This window comes from Pholis gunnellus, assembly GCF_910591455.1.
Source record: "Pholis gunnellus genome assembly, chromosome: 13".
NCBI classification, from domain to species: Eukaryota; Metazoa; Chordata; class Actinopteri; order Perciformes; family Pholidae; genus Pholis; species Pholis gunnellus.
Genome location: NC_136540.1, coordinates 21,781,635 through 21,798,714, shown reverse-complemented (window position 1 = coordinate 21,798,714; position 17,080 = coordinate 21,781,635). Strand labels below are relative to the sequence as shown.

Here is a 17,080-nt window from a genome sequence, read left to right as displayed (position 1 = left end):
TGTTCTGAACACGTACAGCATTTGCAGCAATAACCCGATGGAGTCAGAGACCAGAGAAGCTGGGAGCAGGCTCATTACTCTCAATCAGAAGACATCCGGGTCACACTGTGGAAGTGCAGAGAGAGAGTGCATTAGGCTCATACAATGTGTACCAGGTAGTTGCTGCTACAGCGTCGTGTAATTAGGATTCAGGAAGCCAGTTTCGACAATTACAGGCTTTACATTGTCCACATTTCCCTCTTAACTAGCTGTTATATTGGCAGTGGTGACTCTAATTTGTTGATTTCTTAATTTGAATTTCCCTACCCAGTAATTCCATACTCTGTTGGGAAATCCAAGCTAGCAGTTGTGTATTTATTTTTTTAAATTTCTAATTGCTGTAGTTTTGTCATTATCATTACTGTTTCGATAATGTAGCTTGATTACCATAATTATGTGTTATTTCTTGTGGTCATTTTGTGCTTGAGCATTGTTTTCCCCTCCCTACTTTGCGTGTCGGTAATTTTGTCCTCGTTCTGTAGCCGGCAGTGCAAACAAAAGACGAGCCCAATTCAAAGTTAACGGCTCAAGTCAGATTTTCTAAGAGGAAATAGAATAAGATTTATAAATGTGTTTTTTCAAGTACAGCAATATTAAAGAAAAAAGGATCTCAAATGGAGTCAAATAATGTTTTTAAAATGCAATTGAAATGAAAACCAGTGCTCACTCTTGTGACTGTTGCTTTACTCTAAGCTTCACGACAAAGCTGCAGTCTACTATGTGCTGTGTGTTTCGACATATGAACATAATTGTACCTCCAAAAGACTACAAAGCAGACTTCTGATTGGGGGGAAGCAACCATCAACAATGCAAAGATGATGTGAAGATATCCCCACTTGTTTTTGTGGTCTAGAGAGTCGGTGAAACCGGAGCCAGAGGATGGAGACTTTGCTGCAAAGAAAAAAGGATTGAAACGGAAAAGAATTAAGGATGAGGCCATGGAAGGGCCTTCACGCTCCACTGCTTCACCTACGTAAGTCAGCACTTTTAGCCCCGGATTGGCCAGAAATGAGAGCATACTTAACATTATTAGAGTATGGTTAACACAGTTGTTTTGGCATCTGAAACTCGTGTTAATATTTGTGTGTATGAATATTTAAATTTGGTAGTTTATGAACTTCCACCCTTTTATTTATTTCCATATTGTGTTAGCTATAACTGTTCTCTGTCTGTCGTTTGGGTACCTGCAGCTCAAAGAAGAAAAATAAGCGACATGGGCAGGAAGAAGAAGCTCAGAAAAAAATAAAGATCAAAAAGAAGGAGGAGGAGGAGCAGAGTCGCTGGAGATGGTTTGGAAATGCTGCTCCTTTTTTCTTTAGCTGGCCTTGACCTTTACCCACACACAATCAAACACAATCACACACAATCAAACACAATCACACACAATCAAACATAAACTACACAAGGGAAACCAGAGAGCAGCAATCTCCACTTTCTCAAATGCATCCTCATTTTCTCACCATCTTGCTTTCTGTCAGGTGGGAGGAGGAGAAGTATGAAGATGGGGTGATATGGAAGTTCCTGGAACACAATGGACCGTACTTCCCTCCTGAGTACCAGCCTCTGCCAGACAACGTTCACTTCTACTATGACGGTCAGTTGAGCGTGGAAGTTTTATGAGTTAGAACAATGTTGAAAGAGTTTCTCACACATGTTTTCTCTAATGACTATAATTTAAAAAAAGTCTTGGTACCGCTCAGGCGCTGTTCAGACCGTTCAAAGTAAATTAAAAGCACAACGTAGTAACATCACTTTTAAAGTTTTCTGTGCTTTTTCTTTTCTGGCTTTCTTCATGTTAAAACTTTCGCTGCATAAAAGCGGAAAGCTATAAAAACAAAAATCCATGCGGAGAGCTTTTGAAATGACACAAAAATGTTATCAGTAAATACATTGGAGAGGCAGAAGTAGTGATACCAAAAATAAAGATATGGTGACGACAAATAATCAAAAAGATGGATATCGGCTCAATGCACCAAAAATATAAACTTAAATTAAGTTTACGATCATGTGCACTTCTAGAACACAAGTGAAATAAGACTGACCCTAATGTTTCAAAGTTATTTTTTTAAAATATATATACGCATCCCCTCCAAATGTCATATGAAATGTATCATAATCCCACATTATTTACTCTGCGTCAACATTAATTATTAGTTCTTCTCACTCGCTGTTTGTTGTGTAGAGGGTGCATGTGTGTGTTCGGTAAACAAAGCCAGGTCCTTTATTTTATTTGTTTGCATAGGCTACGGTATATTTATTTATTTATAGGCCTCCGTATGAGCAAATCATTATTTTATGGGCTATTGCTAGAACTTATTTGATGCGAATATTGCACATTTTGCCACTGTTCTGCCCTGAATAAGTTAACTGTTAAATCTGTTTTCATTGTTTCATGCATAAATATGTGGCGCTTTTATTTTGACACCTGTAATGAAGCAGGAAGTGAGAAACAGGAAGTAGGAAGTTGAGAGCTGTAAACTGCAGAGAACATGGTCGCAGCTGTGTGGTATCCCATGTTTAATCCACAGTAATCCTTCACCTGAATTCCTCAGAAAGCAATGTCTGTAAGTGTTTTATGTTCTTAGTGTGTTGAATAAGTAAGAATGGTGACCTTTGTTAGGTAAATGTGAACATAAGGCTGTTTATATTCATCTGTTATTCATATTGCAGTCAACTAAGATGTTTTGTATTTTCTTTTCTAGTTTCACTCTGATTCAACGTTGTCAACCTGATTAATATGTACGGAATCAATAAAGGAGCAGGCACGCTCGCATTCCTGGCTCTTGAAAAGGAGTTTGGCTGGCTGTTTATCTATGTTAACACTTAGGAAGTAAAACACATAGAGAGAACAGTACAGTGAAAAGACAGACTATCAGAGGGATTCGTTAGCATCAATTATGGAAGACCAGTCTTCAGAAAAGGATGACAGAGGGTCATCAGTGTCAAGATCTTCTTCTAAGAGTTCAATGGCCAGCGCTGCTGCTAGAGCAAGAGCCACAGCTGAAGCTGCACGCACCAGAGTCGCATTTGCACAAAAGGAGCTGGAACTGAAAAAACAAAGAGCCAAATTAGATTTGGAAAAAGCTACACTAGAAGCAGACTTAGAAGCACTGGAACTTGAAAAAGCAGCTGCTGTTGCAAATGCAGAGGTAGAAGTTTTAGAGGCTGCTGCAGGTAGAGCATGTGAGGATGTGCAAAGTGCTAGGAGCAGCATCTCACCAGAGACAATCCGACAGCAAACCGAGGCGTATCTGCAACATCAGGCTCAGGAGGACTTCGACCCTACCACATCTCCTCCTGATACATCGCTTCCTTTCCACATCAAAGTGCCATCGCCATCAGTGAAACAGGAAGCGGCTGAATTAAATCCTGCATACAACCATAACGTCTCGCCCACAATGCCAAGGCGCACTCAGCGGACCGAGTACTTGTCAGCATCAGGACACCAGAGACACCTGCCAGAGCATCCCATCTCACACCCTCTCTCCTCCAACATGATCAATCAGGGCCAGGACTCCTCTTCATTCAGGCACGTGAGTCATCCAGCCCATTTTCCTAAGAACAACACGCACGACTCTGTTATTACTCCAGCTGCTAACATGATAGACTTTGCCAAATATCTGGCCCACAGAGAGTTAGTAACCACAGGGCTCAGTAAATTCGATGATCGCCCCGAGAGCTTCAGAGCATGGCAGTCTTCCTTTTTCAATGCAACTCAAGGCTTAGAGCTAACAGCCAGTGAAGAGTTAGATCTGTTGGTAAAATGGCTTGGAAAAGAATCTTCTGAACATATTAAGAGACTTCGAGCTGTTTACGTTAACAACCCACAAGCCGCACTTCAGTTGTCTTGGACAAGACTTCAAGAGTGCTATGCAACCCCTGAAGTGATCGAGAACGCACTATTTAAGCGGCTAGACAGCTTTCCTCGTCTCACATCGAAGGAAAATATCAAACTAAGAGAACTTAGCGATTTACTCATGGAGCTCCTTTCTGCCAAAGAGGATGGTTACTTACCTGGTCTTAGTTACCTTGACACACCCCGTGGCATTAAACCAATTGTAGAAAAGTTGCCCCCCAATCTACAAGAAAAGTGGCTTTCTGCTGGTTCAAGCTACAAAGAACGCCATAGTGTTTGCTTTCCACCATTCGCTTTCTTTGCTGACTTTGTACACAGACAAGCCAAGGCCAGAAACGATCCAAGCTTTGTTTTAACAGAGAACAGCCGCACTCATTACCACAGTGAAAGACCGATAACCAGGCAAGATGGAATGAAGGCTGCTATATCTGTCCATAAGACCGACGTGTCCACTACAGCAGAGTCAAGTTCAATGCATGGAGCTCATACAACTAAAAATGGCAGCTACGATGCAGCCAAGTACTGCCCACTTCACAATAAGTCTCACCCCCTAGAAAAATGTAGAGCCTTTAAAATGGAGCCACTGGCAGAACGCAAAAGGTTACTAAAGGAGCACAGGCTATGTTTCAGGTGCTGCTCTACAACTCATATGGCCAGGGAATGCACAGTGGAGCTAAAATGCAATGAGTGTGAGAGTAACCGACACATCACAGCTATGCATCCGGAAACCACTTTCTCACCAGTGATGTCTCCTACAGCAGAGTCGGACATCAAGCAGCGAAGCAGCGACCCTCCAGAAGTGACGTCAAAGTGCACCGAGGTCTGCGGAGAAGGTCTTCATGCACGATCTTGCGCAAAGATAAGTTTGGTACGTGTTTTTCCACAAGGACAACGAGAGCACTCAGTCAAGATGTATGCCATCATTGATGACCAGAGCAATCGTTCACTGGCCAGATCTGAGTTTTTCCAGCTTTTTGGTATTCAAGGTGGACTTTCTCCGTACCTGATGAGAACTTGTGCTGGTACCACTGAAATGGTTGGAAGGAAAGCAGTCGGTTTCCAGGTAGAGGATATGAACGGAGAACTGTGTTTTGACTTACCGCCACTTATTGAATGTAACGAGATCATGAGCAACAGATCAGAAATCCCCACACCAGAGGTTGCTCTTTTCCATGCTCACTTGAAATCTGTGGCGCCGCACATTCCCCAGCTCGCTTCTGAAGCACAGATCCTCATGTTATTGGGAAGAGACCTTATTCGTGTTCACAAGGTCAGACAACAAATCAACGGGCCCCACGACGCACCCTTCGCCCAGCGTTTGGATTTAGGGTGGGTGATAGTAGGAGAAGCTTGCATTGAAAGTGTCCACAAGCCCACGGTAGCTGTCTTCAAAACTAATGTCCTGCAGAATGGACGTCCATCTTTTCTGACACCATGTCAGAATCACATCCGTGTCAAAGAAAAACCAAGCTACGGCGGGGAGCAGAGCCTACCCGCTGAAGACAAACTTGGATCAGGTGTGTTCATTAATACAGAAAATGATAACAAACCTGCCTTGTCTTTTGAAGATGAGACATTCCTGAAAACCATGCAGGAAGAGTTTCACAGAGATGAGCAAAACAGCTGGGTTGCTCCCCTGCCATTCAGGTCACCCAGAGCATGCCTTCCAAACAACCGTGTTCACCGTATACGCCAGACAACTTCTCCTAAACAGTGGCACCATGTGCCAACAGATCAAAATCCAGCTGATCTGGCCACCAGGTCTGTGCCCGCATCACAGCTCATCGACACAATGTGGTTTACAGGACCAGACTTCCTTCACAAACCACTTCCGCCTGATACGGATGAGTCTTTTGAGATGGTGGATCCTGAAACAGATGTAGATGTGAGACCTCAACTGACCACCCTTGCTACTCACATAAGCGAAGGTAAACTTACCACAGAAAGGTTCCAACGCTTCTCCACTTGGGACTCTTTACTGAGAGCAGTTTCCTTCTTGATCCATCAAACTCGTTCACACAAGTCGGACTTGACAGACGCATGCAAAAAATGGCATCAGTGCAACAAACCACGTACTCAAGAAGAGTTGGCAAAAGCAAAGCTGGTTATACTCAAGTCTGTCCAAAGGGAGGCTTATCCAGAGGAGTATGTTGCACTACAAGAGAACAGAGCAGTCTCAAGATCAAGTGCAATCCTGGATCTCGATCCTTTCATGTGTGATGGTCTCTTGCGGATTGGAGGACGTCTGAGACATGCACCGATCGATTCTGAGGTGAGAAATCCAATCATACTCCCAAAACAAAGTCATGTCACAAAACTACTGGTGAGTCACTACCACATAAAAGTGGCACATCAGGGCCGACAATTCACAGAAGGGGCAGTCAGGGCTGCTGGCCTATGGATTGTTGCTGGCAAGAGGCTGATCAGTTCAGTCCTTCATCACTGCGTCACCTGCCGCAAACTAAGAGGAAAGCTTGAGGTCCAAAAGATGGCAGACCTTCCCCCAGAACGTCTAAACTCATCCCCACCATTCACGTACGTGGGACTGGATGTTTTTGGACCCTGGAATGTGGTCACCAGACGCACCAGAGGTGGTGCAGCTCAGAGCAAACGGTGGGCTATCCTTTTTACATGCATGAGTACCAGAGCTGTGCATGTGGAAGTGATAGAGTCCATGGACTCATCCAGTTGCATCAATGCCCTGCGAAGGTTTTTTGCTGTAAGAGGGCCAGCGAAGCAACTGAGGTCAGATAGAGGTACAAACTTCGTTGGAGCCAGTTTTGAACTGGGCATGGGACGAGAAGTTCCAAGTCAAACCAATGTGCTAAAGTACCTTCAAGAGAATGGTTGCACATGGGAGTTCAATCCCCCACACGCATCTCACATGGGTGGCGTGTGGGAACGTATGATTGGTGTCACCCGGAGGATTCTCGACTACCTGTTGCTGCAAACCAAGCGTACTTCCCTGACTCATGAAGTGCTTTGTACATTGATGGCAGAGGTTTCGGCCATCATCAATGCGAGACCACTAGTCCCTGTCTCGTCTGATCCATCTTCACCAGTACTGCTGACCCCTGCTATGCTTCTAACTCAAAAACCAGGTCTGACCGCTCCAGCCGGCAGTTTCGAGGAAAAAGATCTCTTCAAGTGTCAGTGGAGACAAGTACAAGCACTAGCCAACGAGTTTTGGACCCGATGGAGAAATGAATATCTCCACACCCTTCAGCCGAGGCGCAAGTGGCACACAGCATCACGGAATCTGCAGGTTGGAGATATTGTGCTAATGAAACAGAGCCAATCACCTCGCAATGAGTGGCCAATGGGACTGGTCACTTCAACCCTCCCAAGCAGTGATGGGAAGGTCCGCAAAATCGAAGTCAGGACGACGTCACAAGGCAAAGTAAAGACATTCTTAAGGCCCATCTCTGATGTTGTCTTGCTCCTGACAAAGGACAGTCAGGAGTCAAGTAAGGACAATTGAACCTTAAGTGGCATATGTAAATGCCAGACGGGGAGTGTTCTGCCCTGAATAAGTTAACTGTTAAATCTGTTTTCATTGTTTCATGCATAAATATGTGGCGCTTTTATTTTGACACCTGTAATGAAGCAGGAAGTGAGAAACAGGAAGTAGGAAGTTGAGAGCTGTAAACTGCAGAGAACATGGTCGCAGCTGTGTGGTATCCCATGTTTAATCCACAGTAATCCTTCACCTGAATTCCTCAGAAAGCAATGTCTGTAAGTGTTTTATGTTCTTAGTGTGTTGAATAAGTAAGAATGGTGACCTTTGTTAGGTAAATGTGAACATAAGGCTGTTTATATTCATCTGTTATTCATATTGCAGTCAACTAAGATGTTTTGTATTTTCTTTTCTAGTTTCACTCTGATTCAACGTTGTCAACCTGATTAATATGTACGGAATCAATAAAGGAGCAGGCACGCTCGCATTCCTGGCTCTTGAAAAGGAGTTTGGCTGGCTGTTTATCTATGTTAACACTTAGGAAGAAAAAAAAAAAAAAAGAGAGAACAGTACAGCCACCGTTATTGTTTCAATTACAAGGAAATCCTTAAAGTTCATTTTTGTTCTCATTTGACAATAAAAGCAAAGAAAGTAAATCTTGGCTGCAAGTTTGAGGAAAGTCTTACAGCGCGTGTTGTCGTCGTCCCCCCTGGCCACAGATGTTTCAGCAGGAGGTTCTCTCCCTCTCTGTACCTTTTGGTGACACAATTTCTGTTTCCTATAGCGCAGGGGTGGCCAACCAGTCAGAGACCAAGAGCCACATTTTTTACTGTGTTACTGCAAAGAGCCACATCATACACATGGGCACACATGAACATCACCCTATCCCTTCCTCACACACACACATACCTTTGCTCAGCCAGATTTATTGTAAATGTCACACACCAACATGATAATGACAGAAATTGACAAGACCACAGGCCAGTCATTTTCAACAATGAACATTGTGTGCACTGTCTCACACAGACAAACTCTCAGTTCAACCAAGTCCACAAACAAAAATATAATAATTTTGTAAATAACCAAATTCATGTGTGGCAAGCAATCTGTTGTTTTTCGTTGCATGTTTTGCCTGTTTTTCTGAGTTTATGTCTTTATTGTTTTTAAAACGAAATGCTTTTATTTTGAAAGCAGCTCTGAGAGTAATAGACGGAAGTGGTTTTGTGTGCGCAAGGAGAGAGAGTAACGGACAGAGAGTAACGGACAGAGAGTAACGGACAGAGAGAAAGACGGTTGGAGAGAGAGTAACGGACAGAGAGTAACGGACGGAGAGAAAGACGGTGGGAGAGAGAGTAACGGACAGAGAGTAACGGACGGAGAGAAAGACGGTTGGAGAGAGAGTAACGGACAGAGAGTAACGGACGGAGAGAAAGACGGTGGGACAGAGAGTAACGGACGGGAGAAAGACGGTTGGAGAGAGAGTAACGGACAGAGAGTAACGGACGGAGAGAAAGACGGTGGGACAGAGAGTAACGGACGGGAGAAAGACGGTTGGAAATAGATACTAACGGTACGGGATGAGTACCCCCCCGAAGAGGCACAAGCTCTTAAGTTGTTTGTTGTTTGTTTGATTAATCAATAAATTACACAATCATCAGTTAAGTGTCGAACCATCATTCGGAGGGATACGCTACAAATTTACAATAGTGTTTTTATTTTACTATGCATGTTACTTAGTGGGACTTCTGGCATTCCTTGCCTTGAACAATCCTCTTCAAATCTGGCTTGTATTCCGTTGTTGCCACTCGAAGCAATTCTTTCACATGGGTGTCAGTCAGAACAGATCGATGCTTTGATTTCACGTGTTTCAGGGTAGAAAACAGACTCGCAGACGTATGTTGACCCAAACATTGACAGTATCTTAAGCGCAGCCCGTTTGACATTGGGGTATTTTTTCATTGGCACACTTTTCCAGAACTCAATGGTCCCGTCCCTTAAAGCAGGTTTGAGTTGGTCCTCCTCACAAAGATCGATCATCTCTAACTCAGCCGCAGCCTCATCTGTGACTAGCGGGGCTTTCAAACAGTCCGTCTCGGCGTTAAATGGGTCGACGAGGAACGTAATCTGTGGCCGCACATGCGCGTTTGACGAAAATACCGTATTTAACTCAAGCGAAGCGAACACGCACATTAAAAAAACACAAATACAAACTTCGATATGAACGTAAGAGCCGCATGAAACCGGGCAAAGAGCCGCATGCGGCTCGGGAGCCGCGGGTTGGCCACCCCTGCTATAGCGCGTATTTATAGTGTTCTCTAAAACAATTCCTGACTCGACTAATTTCATCACTTTTTGTGTGGTTTCTGGGACACACTGTCTGAAAATGTGTGCTTTATACCCATATTTAGCCATTATCATGTATATGATGGCCCGGCTCAGTTATGTCAAAGAGCAGTCGTCCCCCAGCGGGACAGTTGACCTTAAAAATGCCTTGAAGCCACGTCCGGTGTGTTTACAGTTAAGGAAAATGTCTGAAGTGTTAAATTGCATTGGTGTCCCCGACTAGTCAAAAGACCTTTGCCCTTTTGTACAAATTAGAAAATGAAATGAAATGATCCTGTAACATTAAAAGAAACTGCTTTGACATCATCCTGGAATTTTGTAGATTCTCAAACGTGATCGATCTTTAGAGGAGCAGTGGGCAAGTTGCGAATGAAACGAGGTCTTTGAAGTGGGCAGAACTATGGATGAAGGTGCACAGGCACACACAAACATTGTGTTGGAACATTGGATCTTGAGGATGCTGAAGGTGTATCGGGTCAAACGCTGATTGATGACTGTGATTGCTTTTGCTTTGTTAAGCAGTGAAGACACAACAGTGTGCTACAGGGAGTTGGTCTGATCTATTCATTCCTGTGCTTGCATGTACTTGTTTGTAGCTCACTCTTAGTAGTGGGGCTGCATATAGATATTTTGTCCTTGTCTCTGAGCCACCACTATACATCCATGCATTAGTCTGACAGGACTCCAGAGGACGTGGCTGTTATACTGTAGCATGTGGGATTTACATCGGAGCTTCCTAATATGCGTGTTTTGAGTTTCTTTTGTAACTTGTAAATGAAGAACCCCGTGTTGTGTTGAACGTGAGCTTGTTTGTCTGTGTGCAGGTAAGAAGGTGAAGCTGAGCCTGGCAGCTGAAGAGGTGGCGTTGTTCTTTGCCCAGATGTTGGACCACGAGTACACCACCAAGAAGGTGTTCCGGGAGAACTACTTCAAAGACTGGAGGAAGGTAAAGCCAGAAAGAGTCTTGGATATATTGCCAGTTTTGCAAAAAAAAGCACCCCTTAATAGGTTTGGGCGATATTGAAATTCTCCTACTGACAATATTAATGTAAGATAAAAATGATAAGAAATGATCATCCAAAAAATGGCATTACACAATGCATGAATTAGATTAGCAGCTAGTTAGTTATTACTTTTCCTTTGGTATAGCTCTTCTGCTGTTGCTTGGTTCTCCCGACAGGGTTAACAACACCACGGTTGAATCTCAGCCTGCACGCTTGTCTTTTTTCAGCTCAACATTATTGAATCAGAGAAGTTAATATTGGGAGCACGAGAGCGTCGTGTCTCTGCTCAGGGCACAAGGAGTGTGTTGAAGCGATCAGGGGAGAGGAGAGAAACAAGTGCAGTAAAGACTAAACTCCCGATTATGTTTTGTCATCGAGTCGCTTTTTCAAGAAATGTTCTTCTGACCTCTTCAGTCAACTGGTGGTAACGGCCCTCATACAGTCTCGCCCTGTGGACCATGTCATGTTTATAGTTGCTTACCTTTGCAGAAGGTGATGACTGAGGGTTGATTGCTCTTGCTGATAGTTTTTGGCTTTGTCAATGGTCTGTGGCTGACCATTAAACCGGAAGTTAAGCGGAGCTCAGAAAGATGAAAAATGGCGGTGAAAACAGCGAACTGTTTCTTCCCCGTCTGTTATTCTACAGCTGGTCTACCAGGCGAACATGGTAAAGTTTATTCAGTTAACTCATTAAAGTACTGTCATACTTGTAGGTGATGAGAGACAGAGTATTTGTTTCTTTGTTGTTTGTACATGAAGCTGTTTTGTGTCTTCTAGTTTTCCCGGTATTCCATGAGAGAGAATCAGTAAGAAGCGTGGACTCTTTTATGACCAGTGTGGCTACAGGTTCTATTTTGTGGGTTTTTCTCTGAACTGGGGCCATGATTAAGAGGGACGGCCGGGGAAACCTCACCCGGCCCGGACACGGCAAGGATTGACAGATTGATAGCTCTTTCTCCATTCTGTGGGTGGTGGTGATGGCCATTCTTAGTCGGTGGAGCGATTAGTCTGGTTAATTCCGATAACGAACGAGACTCCGGCATGCTAACTAGTTACGCGGCCCCGTGCGGTCGGCGTCCAGCTTCTTAGAGGGACAAGTGGCGTTCAGCCACATGAGATTGAGCAATAACAGGTCTGTGATGCCCTTAGATGTCCGGGGCTGCACGCGCGCCACACTGAGTGGATCAGCGTGTGTCTACCCTTCACCGAGAGGCGTGGGTAACCCGCTGAACCCCACTCCTGATATTAGTCCATTTATTTTTTTTAATTATTACTTTAACAGCTCAGGGATGTTTGAGCAACCTGTTTGTGCACTTTCTGAAGATCTTTTGCACTGTGAAGTCAGCTCTGTTCTTGAATAAAGGGTTGGAAATGAATGCTTTTTTGTTTTTTTATCCGATTCATCGATTAATCGAACAAATAATCGACAGATTAATCGATTATTAAAATAATCGTTAGTTGCGTACATTTTACTCTTATTTTGACTTAACAGTTAATTAGAGTACTAGTCTGAAAGAAGACATGTTATGGAAGCAAAATAACCCCAAATCTCAAAATGACCCAGCGCATGAAAAACAATGTTTTTTGCCTGTGGCGTCTACTTTCTCTTTTCTCGTCTATTTCTTGACTGAGATTTACCTTGCCTCCCAAAGCAACACTAGAAGGAGCTGAATCACCTTTTGCTTCTGTTGATGTTCTGTGGCGCTTTTGTTTCAACACAGAACTAAACAAGAACCAGAGGAAACTATTTGAGCCACCCATCAGGTCCTCTTTCCTGGAAGGGGGAGCGAGCGGCCGCCTCTCCCGTCAGTTTCACGCAGACATAGCCAGCGTCAGTGGGCGATGGTAGGTGCCTCCCAGACCTCCGGCCATCATGGAAACCAGCCTCCAGTGTCATTCTGACTCAGCAGCCCTGCTTTAAGCTGAATGAAGACTGTTCAAATGTTGTTGTTGCCATATAGTTTTGTGGTGAAGCCTGACCGGAGTGGCTTCTGAAGTGGTAGGAGGCCCCCCCCCCCCCCCCCCCCCCCCCCCCCCCCCCATACTTGGTCTGACCCAATGACATCACGAATGACATCATCCAGTGTATAAATAGAGGCAATGGTTGGGTGCCTTCCCCTTTAGCCTCTGGAACACATGGTGGGTATGATAAACAAACAATTGACAAGCATGGTTAGATTTATGGATGAATGTAATATGGGGACAAATGGTGTGTTCTCACCCACTTTGTCACAAGTATAAAAATATATATATATATATATATATATATATATATATATTAAAAAAAGCCATAGTTTTACCTGAAGTGCCAACAAGAAAGAAGGGATTTCTCCGAAACATGCGGTTCAGTGTTCACTCCTCATAGAGCCATTGAGTCTATCTGGAGCATTTATATATGAAGGTTTGTTGTTATGGTTCTGATGGAGGGTACTGTCCAGTATTTCTGTCCAATTTTCATTCAAGGGAACAGGCAGAATGATTAGTACAATCATGTTACACATTGATACGACCTGCATTTGTATTATGCTGTTGTATCAGTGACATGCACTTTAATATTACTAGACTTTTGAAGAATTTGTGTATAAACATTGCCATGTGGCCAAAGCTCTGTTCAGTGTGGCATCTGTTGATGCTATTGTTATTCTAATTGTATTGTAGTGCAGATATAAACAGGACATTTTGGAGGAACTGTCAAGCAGGCAAAAAAACATGTGTTCAAATATTATGAAGGTAATAAATTCATGCAAACAAAGTCCCTTTTTTTTTTTTTTGGTTTTGTTTTCTGCATAACACAAGAATGTACAGATCTAATCGTCTTTAAGGCAGGAGGATGATGGTCGCTCTAAGCCATCAGGAAATCCAGGCTTTCGGTGTCCGTGTAGAGTAGATAAGCACAGAAAGTATTAAAATCGCTTCCGCCTAGAGTTTTAATATATATTCTATATATTATAATATAATACATGTATAAATGTTATACCCATACAGAATGAGGCTTATAAATATTTAGTCACATACTACATTCACTTGTGTTTGAAAGCCCTGCAGCTATAACGGTAATCAAAAACACATTCTGTACTCTGCAGGTTGAGAAACAACCCCGTCCCATGCCGTGTGGTTACGGTGCCATGCATGCCAACATGAGGCCTAATCCGCATAGCCAGGATCCGCTTAATCCAACAGAATGAATCTGCTGCGACTAATGGAGATTCTGACGGAGACAATATATAGTGTAATGCTCGAGAACAATTTCATTTTAAGCTCAGTCTGAAGTCTGTGGCTCTTAATTTACTGCCCATCTGCCCTGTCCACCAAGCTCTTGGACCATTAAAGAAGTGGAATTTATATGCAAGATGTTATAAAATGTCTTTCTTTTGGTTTTCTTTTCTTGTTGGATTCAGTTTCAAATAGAAGAAAAAGGTTTTCCTCTTTTTTTCATTATTTCTTATCCAGGTTATATAATCTAGTTCTAGTTCCTGATGAATTGTTGGGTGAACAGTTCAGATTTGAAAACCGTCTGTCTTGAGTGAGGTCACAAACTCTGCACTGTCGCCTGGCGGTGCCACATTTACGTTGAGCCCCGACATTGTCTCTTATTTAATATAAGTGGAGCAGCAAAATTGGAGAATGAGACCATCGACTGCAAAGAATAGACCACCACTTGGACTAATGCATTGTTTTCCTCCTAAATTCTTTCCATAGGCAGTGTAAATGAAAACCCCAAGGGGGCAGTGTTGCCCCTTAAAATCACTCACTTCTCTAATGAAACATGGACAATGGTTACCCAGCAACAGATTAGTACATGTTTAGAGATTATTAAAAAACACTAAAGACTACTGGTGGTTTATTTTGTATGCCCAAAAAAGAAACACTTTACTTATCACTTCTAATATATATTTTAATTTGTATGTGGTTATCTAGATTTTATTTTTGAAATAGACTTTACACGCAGATAGCTGTATTTTGCCAGAGGTAAGGAGGGTGATTCAGTTTTCCATATTATTCATGTTCATATTTACTGCTCCAGACTTCTTCCACAGGCTTCTCTGTTTATTCATGTTCCAATAGTGAATAGAGAGAGAGAGGGAGAGCCTCTCATCCAATGCAAATGAGCCCTTAACAGAAACAGCTTTTTCTGTGGCAGCTTATGTCTCACTCACTCGCTCCTCATCTGTTATTGTTTTCCATAAAGAAAACAGAACGCCTCCATGTTAATACCACAACACTGAAGGATGTAAATACTGGTATTCTGCGGTGCTCAGGGGTCATGTACAGGAAGGATATTGACAAAACATTCATTACTGTCAATTACTGCCAATTCCTCATTTGATAAAAAGATCTGAGCTGTATTGTGATCTCTTTTTTTGCCTGACTGAGAAACTTAAAGTAGAGCTAGCTTCCACAGGAATAAATACACTTGTATTTTACCAGCAATCCCACACGCTTCAAGCATAATAGCTTTAGAGAAAAGCTTTTAAATCACGAATATCAAAGCCTCTACGCCTCACTTTGTGCGATTATGCTTACAGCACAGCTGGCAATCATTCTCAGTGCCGGGCATGGCTAATTTGAATTTCATGTTCTATTGTGAGAGACGGACAGAGTGAAAGACGGCTAAATTGCAGAGAAAAGAAGCTATGGGCTGTTCTATGACTAATCAACCATGCATTTATTCTGCATCCTGGCAGCCTCCCCACTGGAAGACCAGCAGAGTCCACAGCATCACATATTGTTCTCATGAGCAGCTTGCCTTTGCAGGAAAGTTTGCGTATCTGCAGCTCTTAGTGCATTCAGTAGCATTATTTCAGTAGGAGATTGTGCGGTAATGCATTTAGTGTAGTGTAGGCTACATTGTGTTTTTCTCAATAAGCCAGAACATTAGTTTTTTTTTTGGTTTAATGTAATGAAAATGTTGGTCGAGCCCCAAATAAAGCTCAATCTTGGTTCAATCATGAATCCTACTTTTCATATCTTAATACATATCAATTGCTTATGGTTTTTCTTTTCCCCACATCCAACTCAATCAGCAGACCGATTAACCTCTTCACCTCTTATAGAGGAGAAGCCCCACCTGCAGGCGGCAGGAAGAAAATGGGGTTTCAGTGGTCCAGAGTAATGTAGAAAATAATATAATCCTGGATTAACGCATGACATAAAACATCTTCGGTTGTTGATGTTATAATTAGTATACATTCTAAGTGGCTGATATAATAATAGGCCTATTTCTCAGATTCACGAGCGGGAACCGGATGTAGGGAAACACTACTTCCGGTTTTCCGCGCTTGCTCGTGGTCGGAACGATCAACAAACGAGAAGCAGGCTTTTAAGTAGCGCGTGTTTTAGTTCAAATTAATGTAACGAAACAACCGTATTTGTCCTTTTCACAGCTTTCCCAACGACAACATTTAAAAAAACATGTATTTTGTGCACAATAATAGACGAGGTGACAGGATTTACCATGAAGACAGGCAGTAACATTACGTCTGTGTGCCTTGCTCTTCAGGGAGAATTAAATACTTGTCCACTTAAGAGTCCCCATCGCAAATATTTTAAAGTGCAGGCTGCCGCTTCCAGGCCAGACTGAAACAGCTGAACGTAGTTAGTTGAGATGTGGATGAAGCGGCTGGTGATCAAATGGAGTGAGATGATGTGGCTGTGCAGCTGCAGGAGCGCAATTAGCGCCTCCGTCTCCAGGTGAGTGTCTCATTCACATGTCGCCCACCGGTTTGTCAAGGTAACGTTGCTATTAAATTGATAACAGAGAAAGGGAAATGCATGTGTTAAATTCAAGGAGTGAATTTGCTGTTGATGCTAACGTTATGTTCGTAAGTTATCCAGGCAGTAAAGTTACGTAAACTACGCATCTAACGTAAACATGTCAAGCATCGGCTGATGAAGGTAATGGGAAACATGAGTTAACTTACATTGTTGAGGGACCGATCCTCCGTTTAGGAGGAAACTTTCAAATTTGTGAAACTTTTATTCAATTTACTTACAAATAAATTGGCATAATCTAGTCCAGGGTTGACCAGTCAAGTGTAGTGCTTTTTGTAACTTAGATGACAGTAACGTTTCGTTTCTAGTATTTAATATTTGCATATAAGTGTATTTAACTTATGAAATAAATGTAAGAAGAAATCAACTGAACCACTGAAGCCAGTCCTCCTGGAGTTCTGATTGGCTTTTTTTTGGCTTGTTGATCTGAATTAAGGATTTAAAGTGATGTTTGAACTACTGATGGAGGAAGTATTGAGATATTTTACTGTATAAAAATACTCTGATTCAAGTAAAAGTCATGTATTCAAAATGAGTGTAAGTATTAGCATCTACATAATACTTAAGTACCGAATGTAGAAGTACTCGTGCAGAGTGACCCGTATCAAA

The 17,080-nt window shown here is 42.6% G+C and overlaps 1 protein-coding gene across 1 annotated transcript; it reads left to right on the top strand.

The window, feature by feature from the left end:
* Positions 1 to 1,313: 1,313 nt before the first annotated feature.
* Positions 1,314 to 12,609, top strand: LOC306704634 (DNA topoisomerase I, mitochondrial-like). The gene is made up of 3 exons (XM_079171063.1): positions 1,314 to 1,633; positions 10,520 to 10,641; positions 12,421 to 12,609. Exons 1-3 carry the CDS (start codon positions 1,480 to 1,482, stop codon positions 12,424 to 12,426), a joined length of 282 nt encoding a protein of 93 aa, XP_079027189.1. The 5' UTR covers positions 1,314 to 1,479; the 3' UTR covers positions 12,427 to 12,609.
* Positions 12,610 to 17,080: the final 4,471 nt, after the last annotated feature.